Genomic DNA, 18766 nt, shown 5'->3' on the forward strand with positions numbered 1-18766 from the left:
ATTGTGAGCATGTAAAGATGTCTTAAAGTGTACAAATTTGCACAGCACAAAAAGCAAGGGACCCTGACTGGTTGTGTACCCACAATACTTTGGGGCACCCTGCTCAATTTGGGAATGGTTAAAGAAACAACAGCTTAGCTTGTTGTGTCTCTGAAAATAGGCAGCTTCCTTTCTTTAGTTTAGTCCCCAGATGTCCACGGACTATAATTCCCAGAATACTTCACCACTAGCTTTGCTGACCAGTAATCTAAGAGCATCTGGGGAGTCAAGGTTGGAAACCACTGCTCTAGTTAGTTCCCTTTTAATAAACCAGAGAATAAACCCTGGATTTGTTTTCCTGCTGTTGAGAAGAGCCAGCTGGAGAAGGGAAACTGCTTACTGCCTTGCAACAGGATAAATCAATTGTAGAGTAATGCTATTTGTTTAACCACTGAGTGATTGAGCAATGCGTACCATAATGCCACTTGTAGATCAGAAACCAGAGTTCCCTCATTCCCTGACTTTTCCTGTCAGGTTAAAGGTCTGGTCCATCTAGCTCTCTACTGACTGCGCTTCATGGCAGCTGTTCTCTGGGTTCATATGGGAATCATTTCCCAGCCTTACCTGTATTGAACCTTTTTTTGCATGCAGAGGAGGTCCTTCCAAACTCAACAGATCCAGAGCTTGGAAAATTTCCTTTTTGGATGCTGGTAGATTCTGGGAATTGCGGTCCAAACCAAAAATAATTTTTCAACCACAAGATAGATATAGGATCAAAGTACAAGAGGCTGCATTGTTTGCTCCTAAACTCTGTATGGAGTGTTGTACAGCAGGGTGTAAAACTCTAATGACAAGTTCTAGAAGGCTTGTAGAGCCATGAAATCCTAGAAGTGAAGTGTTGGAAGGAACTCCAAGAGTTATCTAGCCAGTCACCATCCCTGTGCAGAGCAGCCAGTGAGCAAGCAGGAAACAATGACATCAACAATACTCACAGAACATCTCATATAGGTGCATACAACTTTGCCTATGTTTTTAACTTGCCTGATTCTAATAAAGGATTAGTGAAGATAGGAAGCTTTTTGTATACATACACTAGTGCTTTCACTCCACCTATTGGTGACTCATTAGATCTTGCAATGCTAACTGAATATTAAAAGTTTAGTTTTCATGATCCATCCATTAAAATGGTTCCTATTAGAACCTTTTATTAGGCATCCTTAAATAGGCAGAAGGATAGCTCTGTGTAGCACCAAGGTGGTTCTTGATGGGAAAAAAAAGTTCCTTCAGATGAAGTTGCTCTCTGTCTGGGAATGCTAAAATACAGTATCTGCAGTAGCTGATACCATTTATCTGTATGTATTGGAGAGGTCTACACAGACGCTTTCCACAGGACAAATGGAAGCATAACTCCATAGCAGACTAGTTTTTCTCCTGTACTGTATGTCTTTTAATAATCAATGATAATTCTTGACTCCTACCTACTGGAAGACTCAATTTTCCTACTGGCAATAAAGAAAGAAAGAAAATTAAGATACTCAGCCACATGCCCCATACATAGAAACTGGAAAAGGGTAAAGCGTTCACTGGATCATTAACACTGGTGGAAAAGGTGAGCCTTCAACTCCGCATAACTTCTCATCAGGTTGGATTGTACAAAATGTGAGGTGGAAGTGGTGCAGACAAATAGCAAAGTCCCAAAAATTATTGTGGCCACATGTTAAGGTCACAGGGTCGGAAATTATACTGAAATTTGAAGATGAGTCCAAAGGCTTGAAAAGTCAACTTGAGGGATGATGAATTGTTGATTGGGTGTGTGTCATATAATGTGGAGCATTATGACATGATTTACGTTTTCTGTCGTTGCAGTGATCTGCTGTCTTCAGAATACCTTGAGAGGCATATTGAGCATGGTGGGAAGATGGTGGAAGTGAAAGTAAGACCTTGTACATTGACAAGTATTTTTGCTAGATATCTGTCTTACTGCATGTAATTCAAGTGTATTTTGCTGGAAGCAGTTCTCCTGTTAGGGATAATAAATTTGCCACTTAGTTATTTAAAGGTAAAGGTTCCCCTTGACAATTTTTGTCCAGTCGTGTTCTACTCTAGGGGGCGGTGCTCATCCCCGTTTCCAAGCCATAGAGCCAGCGTTTGTCCGAAGACAATCTTTCCGTGGTCACATGGCCAGTGTGACTTTGACATGGAATGCTGTAACCTTCCCACTGAGGTGGTCCCTATTTATTCGTATTTGCATGCTTTCGAACCGCTAGGTTGGCGGGAGCTGGGACAAGCGACGGGTGCTCACTCCGTCATGTGGATTTGATCTTACAGCTGAAGATCTACAGACCTTACAGCACAGAGGCTTCTGCGGTTTAACCCACAGCGCCACCATGTCCCTAATTATTTAAAACTACTGTGCTATCTTGGGAAGTTCTTCTTTTGGTAGATGTATGTGTGCACGCATATAATATACAAAGAAATGCAGAGGGGATTATAATAGGGTGAAATGCAACTGAACTTTGGGGTACACTTTAAGGTCTTTGTTGCTTGGGAATTGAGTTCAAAGACCAGACAGTCATCTAGCAAATGACACTGTTAGTTGGCGAATGGGTTAGCAAATGAAATCAAAAAGCCAAAGTGACACCGTCTGTGTTGCGTGCACAAGTAATTTGAAGTTATTGTGGAAATATGTTCCTTTTAATGTAGCTGATATCTAGATGTTGATTCTTCCTTTTGCACCCTGACTATCCTCTGGGTATAGCTGTAGTATATCCCAGAATACTACAGATAGTAGCCTTCACATTTTTGCATTCACAAGGGCAATCTGGAGGAATATCAGCCTCACCTAAAATGCTATGGCAGATTGGAAAAGGTGAGATTGATTACACTGTGTACATGAATGGTACATGAATACACCATGTCAAACAGTTGTCATGACATATCATAGACCAGTCCCCGTAAGTTCTTGGCCTAAAATTCCAAGATGCTTTCACCATTAGCTGTGCTGGGAACCACTGCTGAAGACAAAGCATAAAAAGCAGCCGTTTGTTGTCCTGGTTTGAAGTCTGTAGATCTTGGACAACTTTCTGAAAGTCATTGTTGTCCATAGGTACTAGTCTACAGTCACAGTCATCTCATGATTTCCAGAGATGCTGGCTGGGGATGATGGGAGTTGCAGCCCAGCATACCTGGATGAGATATGTTGAGAAAGACAGATCTAGGGATTCATCCACATGTGCCTTGTTGTAAGATTCCACTCTGTCAATTGGACTTCTTTAGCTGTCCCTACTATGGTTAAAGAACAGCAATATGCTGCTTTCATCAGACTACATAATCATGAAGTGTCAGAGATTGATCAGAAAGACCCAGAAGGGAGTGTAGTTATCACAGCTTGGGGTTGTATAGGAATGGTAGGAGCCAACCTCAGTTTCAACACCTGAGATGACCGTTTTCCCTGGTTGTGTTACACCAGTCTTTGCCCTTTGCCCTTCCTAAGAGCAGAGTGGCATGCTACATACCAGCCGTAATTGCTGGAGGAAAGAAAGGAATGAGGCCTTCAGTACCACAAAGTATATGTTTGAAAGATGGATGTGTCTATTTACATTAAGGATGTGGTCATGATGGGAGTGCTGTATATTTATGCCATTGAGAAGGCCTGTTTGTACCAAGTGTAATCAGAAGAAGAAATAAAAGATAGGTACTGACATTATTAAAGAGCAGGAATGGGTATACACAGAGGGGAAAATCTAAACACTTTGGACCGTTGGCAAATCTCTTTCTGACCAAATTAGGTTCTGATAGTAGGCACGAATAAGAACTGCTTTTGGACCATTTGAAGTCAGTATAATCAATTTTGATGATTTATTTATCAGAAATTGAAGACTGGGTGATTGGGTTTGCTGCCCCACCCATCCCCTGCATGCATCTGGGATTCTGAGGTTGTCCTCCAGTTTGCCAACAAGAAGATCTAGTCAGAACTGGTAGGAAGTAAAGTAGAAGTAGAGTGGGCAGGCTTCAGCCCTGAGGGATCTAACTGTATATATATATTTGTTTCATCACTAGAACCTTAGTTTTTAGCATTTCCAGGAAGTCCCAGGTTTCCTCTCAGTTTTTTTCTCTTTCAGAAGCTAGAAAGAGAAGGGAGACAAATAGGAATGTGCTTGTTCTTATTACTGAGCTGTTGGAAGAAAGAACCCCGTGCTGATTTCCCAGAAACCTACCAACAGACTTCAAGCTAATTTTCAAACACAGCTCCAGACCACAAATGATATTTGAAATAGCAGCTACCAAGTTTGTGCTGTATTGTGTAGCAGAGTTATAAAATCTGGTGACATCTTCTAGGAAGTTGTCTGTTTTCCAAATCGTTTTCAACAGTTTTCAATTCTCCCCTGCAGAAGTACTAAGAATAATGATTGTGGCTGAGTTGTGTAACTTTCTGCATTCTTTGCTTTGTACCAATATACAGCATGTCAGCTCTCCTGACATAAAGCACTTAGATCAAGAGTGGGCGGCTTGTGGGCCTCCAGGTATTGTTGGCCAACAACTCACATCAACCCTAGCATATGTAGCCAAGGTGGGAACTTACTGGACATATTGTACCATAAAAGGAAAGAAGGAAAACTAGAACAGAAAAGTAGTCAGTACTGATTTTAGTGTCTAGCCTTAGGAAAGCCACCATCTCCCAGGCTCACAGTTAATGTGAGCCTGGATATATACACCAGCTTTCCTTACAGTATCATTGTAAGAATTAGTGTGAGAAGCGGTGTGAATGCTTTGAGCCCTCTACGTCAAGTTGCACTAAATAAATGTTTAGCTGCATTATTAAAACTGGCAGAAGAAGTGATTTCAGTGCAGTTCCACCCACCTCTTGCCAAACTTTGATAGAGAAGCTGAAACGTCTTGCCATCCCATTTACTATTGTGTGGATTAATTAGCCTCTGAGATGCTTTCTTGCTATTTTGCTATAATTCTTAACTTGAGCCAATTTGCCACTGCAGAACTTTAGTCTAAATTATACCCCCCAGTACCAGAAGATGAATGAGAATTGCTTCAGGAATCCACCTCCCCCCCCCCCGTTTTCTTCCATCAGCTTCCTCCCCTAGGGAGGAGAACTTTGCAAGTTTTTGGCTTAGGTAGCTTTGTTTCGCCTAGGGTTGCCCAATTAGAATTTTAAAGATAAAGTACAGTGCACAATAGGCTTCTGTTCTGGGAAATTGTTGTGTTCTCTTGGCAGCTGTGGTTTATTCAGCGAGTCAAGCCTTTTTTTCCCTCCTGTCCCTTCCCCTGCTGACCCCCCTGAGTGTTTCTTAGTAGAGAAGGGGCTGTTGGGCCACTGGGAGACACTATGCAGTGTAACATGGCTCTTAATTCTACATTTAAAGAACATTCTGTCTTCCAGGAATTTGACCAGTATATGCATCCTTCAATGCTCCTGCTTTAGTTTCTTTTGCTCAATAGCCCTACTCCACTTTGCACTGGGAGCTGCATTCGGGCAAAAGGAAATGAAAACAAATAAGGGAGACTTGGGACTTAGCAGAAAGAAGCTGTGAGGAGAAAGCACTCAAGAGTCCTTTAATTCTCAGATCACTTTATTTCAGTTTGCTAAGTGGATGAACTCGGGAAATGAATGTTGAAGGCACAGCATACAAAACAGTGTTACACTTTTTCTTCCGGGGGGGAGGCATAAATCTTGGTAAAGCCCATGCATGTCGTGCAGAAAGTCCTAGTTTCAGTTCCTAGTACCACCACCATCAGCTTAGAACTGCAGAGCTGGATCATTGAGTCTGGCCAGCCCCAGTCTAGGAGGCTCAGTGGAGAACTGAACCCCCCCCCCAACCTCTGGCTCCACAACCAGATACCTGAACCACTGAGTGCCATCCAGCAGCCCATCTCCATTTAAAAGAAGAAAAGGGGTCAGGGAAAGACCTTTGCTGATGTCAATCACAGTAGATAACATTTGGCTAAATGGGCAAAATAATATAATCTGGCGTAACACAGATCCCGACATCCATGTGCCCATTGATTAGGAAGCATGAATTCCTGTGCTCCCTAATAAGCAGCACTTGGAAATGTTACATTTTGGACTATAAATCCCAGAATCCCCCAGCAGCATGGCTACTGAGAGAGCTTTCTTGGTGATCACTCCAAGGCTTGGGTCAAGGGCCAAGGCTGACTCCCTCCTTTACTGTCTTTCTGCTGCCTAACAAGATCTTTTTTCAAAAATTCAAATAAGCCTTTGGCAACTGAACTCACTTTATTTTAATTGACTGTATGCAGTACTGCCTTTTCCCCCTACTTTTTTAAAACTGATTTTTAAATTTTTTGCAATTCTTTTTCTTCATCTAATGCATTTGTACAGTTTTCGTATCAGTCCCCTAAAATCCTTTTTCTTTGAATACCTTGCCCCATTTCTTGAGGGAAAGATCCAGTATTAATAGAATTAATAATCATGTGAATAGAATGCCTTTTCCAAGGCTGGATACTAAGCATCGGTTAAGTATTGCCAGGATGTGAAATGCTAAGGGTTTGGGTTCTTTTCCTTGCAGATGAGGCTTATGGGCTGCCTTGAAATGACACAACATTGTAAAATATTTGTGTTTTTGCTAGTCTATGCAAAAAACGCCAAGGGCATGTTGGGAACTTCAGTGGAGAGACAGAGGGAGAAAGAGACAGAGAGAAAGACACACACAGAGAAAGATCCGGATAAACAGCAATAAATATTTAGTTTTGTTTGTATAATCTGGATTCTATTCTTGGGTCGAATGGACCCGAATCTTCTTGGAACTCTGTGATGATGGAGTACAAGAGAACAGTGTGGTTATTGTCTCTTGCTATATCTGTTGACTCCCCTTTGTAGACAGATGCACATTCCAAAAATAAGCCAGCCACAACACAAGGCAACGTGATGAAACAAAAGACTATTCCGCACACTGCAAAAATACGATTTAAAAACCATAGTTACTGGAAGGGCAACAAAAATAGGTTATATAAGCGATCAGATTATAATGCAGCATTTTAAAACAAATGTTGTTTCGGCTACCAGCTATACAGTTTGTAGACTAAACTATATGGAAAGAAAGTGCATTTTTCTGTTCTTCCTGTCAGAGAGTTCCTGACCTAGATGAGAAGTAAGCCTGGGGGGGGGGCACATTGCCTGGAAGTTAACTGCAGGGAGAAATAAGTAGGTTCACGCACCGCCACATCCCATGTGCTATCTCTCCTGTTGAGAGGCCTATGCTATGGCAACAAATATAGTTTTGAGAACATCCATTTGCCAGAATAACCTCTAGTTGTGCCCAGTGTGGCTATCCGATTTCATTTTAACCATTGGCATCCGCAAATACAAAGTGTTTGGTTATGTCATGGAAAAGATGACATCCCTTTTTGAAACAGAAAGAAAGGAAGAGAAGGAGAGAAGCAAAAGCCTTTCCATTAGTTATACTGTACTTTCATGTTCTGGTTGATATGAGTGGATGGATAGAAGAAGCAAGCTAGCTGGCCACACCTTCAGGTTATTTCCTTATTTAATTTATTTAAAATATTTTCACCATAGTGCCTCCTGCAGATGGACTGAAGTAGTGTGTCTAACACACACAGGTAAACGCTTCAGTATACATAAGCACCTAACTGAAAACAGCAAGCTGAGTCAGTGTGACACTTCCGGAGCTGCATTTGACTCTTGCAAGTGAGATGTGAAGGAGAAGAGGACCTTAATTACTTGGACTTGCTTGTTTTAATTACTGTTTGTGAGGAACCCCTCTGTGTGCTGCTTCTTTCTTGGAGGACATTTCTGGTGCACTCATTTCTGTTCATCTGCTGCTGCTTGCCTTTGGTGCTGTGGTAGGGGAGTCTTCCAGAGCTAGGAGTTTAGTTTTGGCTGTAAGATGGTATGGCTGTCAGTTGTAAAGCTGGCTCTTTGTTCACTTCATTGGATACACAATCTGTTCAACCTGGTGTTGAGACAGTGGCTAAATTTTACATATCTCAGATTTGGCCAGATTTGGCTGTGGTTTGAGTTTTCAATCAGCCCTTCAGATAAGGCAAAGAGAAAAACCCTAAGTGGCATAGCACATCAGCTATGGTATACCAGAGTCTGATTTTTTTAAAAACTTCTTCTGCCCGTTCCCCAAGGAGCAGAAGAACTATTCAATTTGCTGATACTCTGAAGTGAATCTTAAACAACATCAGAACATCAAACTTTCAAAATGGAAGGAGCCTGGACAGCTGAAAGACATGCTGCAGTTCATTTTCAGTGACCACACTCACTGGAAATGGATCAAAGGAGAATAACTCTACCCATATCTAAAAAGTAGAAGCCCATCTGACATTGGCTCAGAAAGGTGTGGGAAGGGGCATTCTGAGGATGCTTGCATTGTGTGGTTGCCAGAAAAAAGCACAGACCATCCATCCTCACACTGGACCAAATAGCAGAACAAATGCCAATTTGATTGACCTCTCAGGTGGCCAAGGAGATACCATTAGCCAGCTCTGGTCAGATTTGATTCACCCCAAAACTGTTTGTTTTGTTGATTTTGGAAAAAAAGGTGTTGCCCCAAATATCTATGTATGCCAGGCTTCTAACCCTAAGATGTCAGTAGCTGTAAATGAATCATGGACGCTGAAAGGCTCCTCAATGTTACATTGTGCTTCTGCGGAATCATAATATATCCGCAAGACTTTAAAACAGAAACACACACACACACACACACACACACACACACACACACACACACACACACACAGAGAGAGAGAGAGAGAGAGAGAGAGAGAGAGAGAGAGAGAGAGAGAGAGAGAGAGAGAGAGAGAGAGAGAGATTTAAAGTGAGAAAGTTGGTATAAAAAGTGTGTGGGTGAGATTTATTGAAATGTAATTTTCACTCCAGGACTTTTCTCCACTCTACAAACTCTGCAGGATCTGCTACCTCGCCCCCATTCTGCTCATGAAGCGCAGTCATTGGGCAACCTTTGGTTTTGGGATTTTTAATTTTCTGATCACAGGTAGCATTTTGATCTGATCACAGTGGGGCCGCCCACTGGCAGAGGGTTGGGCTTGGGTAGAGTCAGAGCCACCCTTATATGAGCCCACCTCTTGTCTCTCTCTGTGTGCTCCTGCTTCCCTTCCCTTCTCTCATCTAGCAGCCATCTGGAAAAAGGGCAGGTTGTTCTTGCAGAGGTCTCACCTGATTACTTGCAGGGGACTTTTGAAACTTGGCTGAAGGCCACATGAGATCAAGACGAGGGCTATATGGTTTCCGAGGTCCACAGGCGGCTCAGCCCTGCTATAGGACAAGAGGAGTGACATTGGATATGTGCTGCGCTCACTAGATATTACCTTGCCCTTCGCTGGCAAAAATCTATGTAGTAGCAAGAAAGCAGCCTTTAGGAATAGACTCGGCAGAATTTAGTTTCCTTGTAATGCCCAAGGATTGTTACTTCTGATCTGAACCCATTGCATGATATCTCACGCTGGCATCCTGCAAGCACCATCAGGGTGCAATCAGATGGTGAGACAGGATTGCCTCTCATCACACCAGAAAAGTTCACTTTGCCAGGAGCAATCTGCCTTAAAGTGATTTTTACTTTTGTGCACCTTCGCCACTACCATTGCCATGGAAGTGAGGGTGGAAAAGGGACATGTGAAGGAAAAGATGGAGGGCTTTTTAAAAACTGTAGGAGGCGTCTTGCTTCACAGTCACCCAATGAGTGCCAGTCCAACGCAATTCCTGCCTGAGGCATGGAAGCAAATAGCCTCCCTTCTTCTAGTTGAGGTATGTGCTATCTAAAAGCAGCCACATTATTTTGAGGGTAGGAGGCAAAAAGCCACACCAGTTTCTCTTCCCCCTCCTTGGCAGTAGAAATACAAGGACAGCATATTTAACCAAACAGAAACAAAAAACCTCCCCATGCTTGTTTTGATTCTGGCACCCCAAATCTGCTGCCTGAGGCAGCCGTCTAAGTCGTGCCTGGTGTGGTGGCCAGCCCTGAACACGTGTCATCAATACTCTTTGTGGGCTACAACTATAACTAAAAATTGTTCCTCTGACTCACCTAATTTCTGAAACTGCTGACTCGTTTCATAATACAGTGACTTCAGAGAGTTTCTGTAACACAACTGAAATACCCATTCTAACAGCATTTTAGCAACAGAACGTCCTGTTTTTGTTACAAAGTACTGATTGTACTGATTCTGTCTATTTCCATTTGTCTAGAATACTTTGCTTTTTATTTCAGCATTCCTCACAGGCCACAAGCCTGGGTTATTTTCCTGCTTCTGGCCAGAATTGTGGATTATCTTCCTCCCTTAGATCTCAGCTGTAGACTAGGGTTTGTTTAGCTACAGGCCTCAAGGTAGGCTTGCCGAAAAAGCACATTGGAACAGCCAAACAAAGAGACCCATTAATAAAAACCTGGGAGCAAGGCTCAGAAATAACATTAGTGTAGTCAGTCAAAACTATAGCAAGCCCATTAAATCAGTGCGGATGTGGTGAGTCAACTCCTCCATAAGTTCCATGGATTCAACAAGACGGTTCTAGTTGTGTCTTGCTATGTTAAGCAACAAGATTTCAGCTGTTGATTTAACATTAGTGTTAAAATATTTGAATAGTACTGGCTTTAATGTTCAAATGTTACTTTTAAAATGTAATTTTTTCCACATTGGATGCATTAATATGCCGCTTAATGCAAAAGTAAGAATGTAATTTTCTAACACACTGTTTCCAAGTTCTGCCTGGAAGTCGAGATGGTGTTCTTTGAACTGCAGTTGTTGTTGATGGTTTGAAAGGTGATCTTGTAGAAAGTCTGCTGTGGCAGCCAAAATCTATGGTCACACATGCACAGAGCATTATGAACATGTATAAGACATTGTCTACTTTTAGGGAAAAATCACTTTGGGAGTAAGTGACTTGGACTGGATTAATTGTTTTCCGGCAAACGTGCATCACTTTCTCTGTTATAGAATATTTTACCCTTCTGCTGCAGGATTAAAGAAACAAACTTGCATTCAGTGAGTTCTGAGGCTTTTTCACACCTAGTGAATTCTGGGGTGTTTTCAGAGTTCTAGTTTCTTGAGGGTTGAGAGTGGGGTGAAGGGTTAGAATTTAAGTTAGTTTTACATGTCTAGTTTTCCCTGAACACACTAGGAATTCTTGTGCCCCCTCTGAGTAGGACCAGCATACTATCAACTAAGAATGTCAGCTTCTGTTTTTTAGCATCTTGATACATTGCCCTTCCCCTCTCCACAAAATTGGCTTGGAACATTTATTGTTCCAATATATGACACCAGCGGGGATAAAAAGTGAACAAAAGGCAAAACAAACAACCACAACACACAGAGAGACCCAGACACAGGAGATGTGGTGGATTTTTTAAAAAATTATTCCAGTTATTTTGGGCCTGTGGGGGGAAAAAACCCAGTAATCTGTACATGGCAAGCAGCAGAAAATCAGAGAGATTTGTTTACAATCATTCAGGTGTTATAAAGTGGCCACTTTGTAAGTCTAGTTCTGTGTGAGTTTGACAACAATTGTAATTCCCCCTCCCTTGACAAAATGAGAAAATAATCTTCAAGGTAGGAGGAGCTCCTTGGGAGTGAATTATACCTATCAAATTGCAGGCAGATGGTTTGCTTCATGCCTATTTGTTTTGGGTTTTCCCACCCCAAAAAAAGTTGGTATCTTTTATTTCTTGACAGAATTGGATGAAAATTTCAGGAATATTTGTAGGGCATAGAACCTGCCAAATCTGAAGTGAATAGACCCAGGGAGAGCTGTGCAATTTTTCACAGGGTGCCCTGACTGGTGGGATCCTCCAAACCTAAGTGGTTATCAGCCTATGCTTTTGTGGATAGTTATTATGACAATGGCATACTTCATAGAGGGGGCCCAAGTTCAGAACACCGTTCAGTTTTAGAAGGATAAAAACAGTAATTTTACTAGAAGCAGAAATTTTGGGAAATACATATGGTCCCTCTGAATTGTAATCCAACTCTTGGATTTGGAATTCTTTTGCTTTGGAGGAATTCCCCTTCACTAAAATGTCTGTTGAACTTCCCAGGAGATGCAGAGATTCCGTTGTATCTGAAGGACATCCTTGTTCAACCTTTTTTGCTGTCTCTGTCTCAAATTTGCTTTTCTTCTCAGAGCTTGAAATAGTTATTTTCGGGCTATAACTCCAAATAAAACTTCAACTGGCCATGCTGTGTAAGGATTTTGATCTTCAGTGGTCAAAAATATTGTTTCCTAAGTTATGACACATCAGTGGATAACATATTGTGCTCTTAGGTCGCTTAACTCCTATGCAACTATGAGGCAGACAGTGTAGCAGCTGAGAATTTTATCTTGGATTCTGGGGCTCCTGCTACAGTTTATAAAGAAGCGATAAGCAATGCGGGAATGTTCCTTTACTTCCTTGCCTTCCTTAATTTTTTTGTGGGCGATATTCAAAATCATTTTCTTTATCTATGATGGAAAGTAATTAAGTGGCAGCTTTCCAAGCAGATGTTTGCATATATTCCTTGCCAAATGTAGTGAGTAAAGAGGCGACAAAGTGAACAAGCTCTCTCTCAACACCCTAAGATGCTGAAGCATGTTTTGGGTGTGCCTCAGGGCAAAAATCTCTTTTCAAGAAACAATTTATATATGGGAGGTAGAGTTTGAGAAAATTACATTTTGGGGATACACCTCCAGAACCTCCAGAATCCTACTCTAGAGAATTCTGGGACTTTTAGTTAAAAGAAAAAACATCTCAAAACACTGGTGTTATTCTTGCCTGAATGTTCCAAGATGTGGTTGCTGTACAGATTTTATTTTTAAAGCTGCCCAATAAAATCTTTTGGCCTTTAAGTTGTCACAAGGCCCTAGAGGCCAGAATTCTGTAGCTGATCAATGCTTGTGTAAAGAAAATCACATAAGTTGTAGTGAGAAGCTGCCAGTTGTTAATAAGGTGCTGGTTGTGTTACTGAACATGCATCAAATTGTGATTTCACTTGTATAAATGTAAATCAGAAATGGGATTCTGCTCTGGTTTTTTTTTTTTTTTTTTTTTTGTCAATGCATGAAGAGTTACATGGATGCTCACTTGGCAACTTCTGTCTTTAGGAAACTATTAGAAATTACCAGTATTCATTCTTGGGATGCACAGGTCTTCTGCAGGTGCCCCGCCTTCCCGCCCACACCTCATCCAGCGGGCGCCTACTCAGAGGAGGAGGTGGGGCAGGGAAGCTCAGGACACTGCCTCTGAGTGGGCGCCCACCAGAAGAGGTGGGAGAGGGAAGCCAGGGCACCTGCAGAAGACCTGTGCATCAAAATAATGAACTGTTACTCCCAACTATCCTACCTTGGGATGTGTTGAACGACAACTATAACTGCTTTGCTGGCTAGGGATGATGGTAATTGTAACCAGTCGTATGGCGGGGGGAGTGAGGGCTACCAAGGTACAGAAGATTGATCTATGTTATATAATGCATGATATTAATTTTTGTCGTGCTCTTTTGCCCATTATGAATTTAGCTGACAAATCGTTGTGATGTATCCTGGATGTTCATAGTAGATATCCATTAGTCTGTTGCAGATGAGTTGTTCTTCAATAGTCAGTGACAATCAGGCCAAAATTAACATGTTTCTGTTGCAGCTTGTCAGCCTTACTGGTAGGCTGGTTCCAGCTGTCCCAGATAGAGCCTGAAATGTTACAAATCGCCTCAAACCCAGAAACTATTATGAGAGGATAAATGAACATTTGAACTAAAAGCGATGATGGTCTCAGAATATTGCTTCAAACTATTCTTTATCTACAGCTAAAGAGTCTTTAAACATTACACTAGTGCTTTTAGTCTGTGTTAGTGGATGTGAAAATGTTAAGGATAGGTTTGCCTTGAATAGCAAGATGATTTTTTTTAAATTGTGACTCATATCCAGCAATATTCCCTCTGTCTGTTCAATCATATGTTACTTCTTTGCAGACATTTGCTCATAGAAGCAAGGGACAAGAAAACTTACCTCAGGGAAGTATGTCAATGGGCTTGATTGATCCCATAGACGCCTTGTTGCTGAGCAATAAAGGCACAGAATGATGCAAGATCAAACAGTGGAAAGTCCAATGCTTTATCATATTTGAGCTTATGGATAGGTCCCACAAATGTTGTTTTTGGGCTTATGATTGTGTCTTCTGATATGCAACAGAGGGTTTAGGCAAGAGGAATGGCTATCTGTCATTAGTGAGAGATGTTGAGATCCAGGATGGTAAGAAACAGCAGAAACCTTCCATTGCTCAGAAAAGACTCCCGCTGTAACCCTGCTCAGCCATTTGCCTGCATGTATGAAGGGCTAAGTTTGTGATGGGATATAGTGATATCTTTAACGGCCATTCCTGAATGTCCTCAGGCATCCAGCAGCATTACAGACATTTGACTATCATGTGTGAATGGCCAAAGAAGTTATGGAACTCACATGAGTAGGAACTAGATATGGGAGCTTCGTATTCATATCCAGGGGATATGACTATGAAGCCTGGCACCATAGGTGCCATGGCGGTCCTTTCCTATTCCCAGAACCAGCCCAGTCCACCTACCCTGCTCCACATGGCATGCACATCCATCCATTGTGGAAGTGGTCCTGCCAGTTCTTCCCTGCTTCCCCCCACAGCCAACCACACCAGGGAGGAGATGGGAAGATGAGTCTCCCCATTCAGCTGCTGAGCGGTCAGCTGTGGGGGGAGGCAGGGAAGCACCAGCAGGACTGCTTCTGTGATTGGTACGATGACGATGCTGATGGAAATGCTCACTGCAGAGAGTCTGGTGAGTGGACCAGGCTGGTTCTGAGGGAAAGGGAATGGACCGCCGTTGCACCTGTAGTGCTGTGCTTCTTATTCATATCCCCTGGATATGAATAGGAAGCTCCTATGTCTAGTAGGAGCCTTGCCTAATCACAGGATGATCAGTGGGGTAATTTGTGGATCTGTGAACTGGATTTGGACAAAACACAAATTCCGAACAGAATCAGCCTGACTCAAACCAATCTGTATAAGGTTTGGACTGAAATGGAAAGGTCAGATTTAGTTCTAGGACAGAGTTGACAACATTCACAAATCTGTTCATGAGGAGCAGAGATTAAATTGGATGGGGCAAAGATAGTTTTTGGAGGGTGGTAGCTGAGGAAAAAACCCAATACAGTATTTACAAGTGCCGAGTATGCACATTCTGCACATCTTATCTAACATCTTACTCCCTGTGAGCCCCACTGCTCCATCCCGGCAGGATCGGTGGATATCCATATCCATGTCCATGAACTCCATGGGGTCTAGATTAAGTCCAGCTGCGTTTATTATAATGCAGGAATTTGTTTCACTCCTCTCTCAGGGAGTGTGAGGGGGCATGCATCCTGGAACACTTCTGCATGCAGTGGTAGGCTTCCAAAACAGGAAATGCTGTCCTGAAGCAGGAGCAGTACAAGGGAGGGGGAGCAGTTCATTTGCCTGCCCCAGTGCCTGAGAAGACTGCCTCACCAAGGATGCCATTCAATGTATGGGTATATGTTTTTAATCATTACATAATGCTGGGCAAATTTGGTAACCTGCTTCCCGGTTTCTTCGAGAAATTGTGTTTGTGTGACATGGTGCAAAGCAACACGGACTCATTGTCTCTGTTTCTAATTGCAGGGTGGAGAACATTGTTATTACCAAGGTCACATCCGAGGAAATTCAGAGTCATTTGTTGCTCTGTCAACATGCCATGGACTTCAGTAAGTTTTTTTTTTCACATGTTGTGTAATGGAAGAGTACGAATAGTTAAAATGAAAAAGGTGGTCTTGCTGCTAAAATAATATAAGTCATTTTATCCAGCCTCCTTGTTTTGAACTGTGCAAACCGAAGATGTGTGCATTTTTAGAACCAGCTCACAAATTACCTTAATTGATGAAAGAGTACCTCTGTTCCTAGTAAATAGTACATTGGCTGTATTAGATTTTGGATAGAATAGGTTACATTCAGTAAACAGTTATTTACAGCCAAGCTGATGTTTAAAAGGAGATTTGCCCAATTCGAAGAGCAAAAGCCCTCTCAGATGCCAATAGTGATGAGGGCCACATGGAACCTTCAGTTTGGGCGGCATTGTGCCCCCAAACAGCTGTGATGGGAGAGCAACTGCAGGAGAGGACTACACTAGATTTTATTTATTTATTTATTTATTTGATTTATATCCTGCTCATCTGGTAAATCTATACCACTCTGAGATGGACCTTTGCTGTATTCTGTTGTATCTCCACTGCACATATTGGGTTGGATCCAGCTTTTGTCAGACTTCAGGAACACAGCAGTAGTTTGTGCCAGTACTGGTAGTAGAATAATGCCACAGCCAAAGAACAGCAGGTCACACATATAGACTCTTGTAGGAGTATGCAGTGAAGGCATGGGCATGTGGTGAGGATAGATTTCTTGGGATCATTTTTCTGACCTCAGAACCCTCCAGGGGCACATAAACCGAAAGGGACTAGAAGGTCAGCTTCATATTTGTTGTTGTTAAGGTGTGATTTCCTGTGGGTTTTGTACAAAACAAAATGGACTAGAATCTTTTTCTTTTCAATCTGGGGAGCTGAAAAAAATGCTTTGGGATGCACATGATTCCAACTGGTGTTTTAGTGGTTGGTGATATAAATGCAGAAACACACTTAATTCCGTGGGGGAAATGTAGACAAAAATATGGATAGAAATACACATTTTATTTTTAAATGTAGCATGAATTCTGTTCTTTTCACTGTGAAAAGTACATGGATACAAACACACCTATCAAGAAACAAAGACTTGTAACTTTATATGAACCACGAATGGGGCAAGAATGCAGGTGGGATTCAGAGGAGCATAGTAAAATCAAGATTGAGGAATTGTCACATCCTTAATAGAATCTAAGAGTTCATTGTATCTTTCTGAAAGTCTGTGATACAAATCTCATCTCTGTCATGAAGCAGGCTAAGATAAATTGCTATCTCAGAGCTTTGCCTCACCCTTGGCAACCCACTGTAATATGGGGATAATGTAGTGCTCTTGCTATAAAGGTAAATGAGATCATGTGTACAGAGCATCTCCAACATTTTCTTAATTTATATTTCATATATCTGCATCCAACCTATAGGTTCAAACCAGTAATATATTGCTTCTAAGGTCAAGCAGTGAGTGACGGGACTATAAATAGATGCACTTACCTCTATAGTCTTTATCATCATCCAATTTCCCTGAAAGGCATGCACTTATCTTTTGGGATCTACATTGATTGATGGTTTGGTAATTTGAGTATCACATTCCTAAACACATTTAAAATTATTGGATATGCATTGGCAGGGGTAGGACTTATTATTTTGCCCATTTATCATTTTGCACTCCCATTTTATACTTCTAATAAAAAACATGTGTTTTTTCTTTTTCTTCCAATAAGCCGGATCTGAAAATAAGGCAGGTTAGATTTTCAGGTCAGGTTGCACGAATAACACCAGTCTAAAAATAGTTTCATTTTAATGGATTATTTGCTGTTTATCGGTAAAGCTTCCCTTAGCAGCATGGTGTTGTTTCTTCAACTGTTACTCGTGATATTGCGGGTAACTCAGCGATGATGACCCTTTGATAATCTTTCCTTGATGCTAGGTGGTTTATAATGGAAGTGCATCTTATTATCTTATTGGTTAGTTACATCAGCGTAAATGAAAGGACACAGCACTTATGCAGATGCTGGCAATGATTATTGCAGCCTTTCCAGATTGACAAAAAGCAAAGGGTAAAAAGGAGAAGACAAGGAGGACAAAATCGTTTTGCAGTTTAAAGGAAAACACTCAGGTCACATGCTGAGACAGGTTAACATGGCTACTTCTTTGGAATTGCGGACATAGGCTGTAGCAAGAGCTGAGCAGGGCATTTGAGGCAGGACATTTTAGAGATTGCGAATTCATAGGGTCACTATAACTCAGACGCTGTCAGATGCTGTGGGATTTGCTGCAGGCATAAAACAGATGAATTCTCATTTTTTTAATGATCTGATGATGCAAAGGCCAATTCAAATCAGCCCTTTTTGCTCCTGATGCAGATTTTCTCTCTCTCTGCCACTGTGACCTTCTATTTTTTTTTCAGGCAAACTTTCCCCTGTGTAATCATTTGTTTCATTCTCTTAAGGACACGTTGTGTGATTGTGGGTGGTATTCTGGTGATGTACTAATTTTAGGTACTAATTTTGGACAGTGGGAGCATCTACTTCCATTGTCTTTCTATCTAGTTGCCTTTTTAAAAAACAAACTACCAAGTTTAACGCTAGATTACTTTATCACTGCACTGATGTACTAGTTTAGCGATATATCACCTTTGCATGGTCCAAAATAAATAAATAAATAAAAATTGATAGGAAATAGAAACAGTTCTGACAAACCACAGGAGGCTACTGTGTTTCTGTGGTATGTGTGTAAGTTGACAACTTTGGAAGTGTTATGGAGAACTTTGGAAAACTGTCCTTTTTTCTTAGCACTGTGCAAAGCTTTAACTAGCCTGCGAACTTTACAATGAACCATAAAAGGACAGTTGGGGATTAACAGAGAGTAAGATAAAAGGAAGTGGGGCTGTAGGCTGTGCCACAGATCAAACCACATCAGATTGAGGGGGCAGTATGGACACTGGCACTGAAACAGCTCAGAGTCTCAGTGTGATAATCTAATGGTTTGGTTTGTGTTGGCACAGAAAATTAATAATGTTTGTAAATGAGAGTTTATAGTTCAAAATGAAGCATTCTTAGTGAGGTTTTTTGTGTTTTTTTTTGGACTTATATACCA

General features: G+C 41.5%; 1 protein-coding gene across 14 annotated transcripts in view; it reads left to right on the top strand.

The window, feature by feature from the left end:
* Positions 1–18766, top strand: part of ADAM22 (ADAM metallopeptidase domain 22) — a 128343-nt gene that overhangs the window by 48901 nt on the left and 60676 nt on the right. For all 14 annotated transcript variants that reach the window (XM_073003134.2, XM_073003135.2, XM_073003136.2 and 11 more), the window contains 2 exons: positions 1846–1912; positions 15624–15706. In XM_073003134.2, coding sequence (XP_072859235.2) covers positions 1846–1912; positions 15624–15706 — 150 coding nt within the window. The remainder of the gene's footprint in view (positions 1–1845; positions 1913–15623; positions 15707–18766) is intronic.

The sequence above is a fragment of the Pogona vitticeps genome, chromosome 6, assembly GCF_051106095.1.
Source record: "Pogona vitticeps strain Pit_001003342236 chromosome 6, PviZW2.1, whole genome shotgun sequence".
Lineage (NCBI taxonomy): Eukaryota > Metazoa > Chordata > Lepidosauria > Squamata > Agamidae > Pogona > Pogona vitticeps.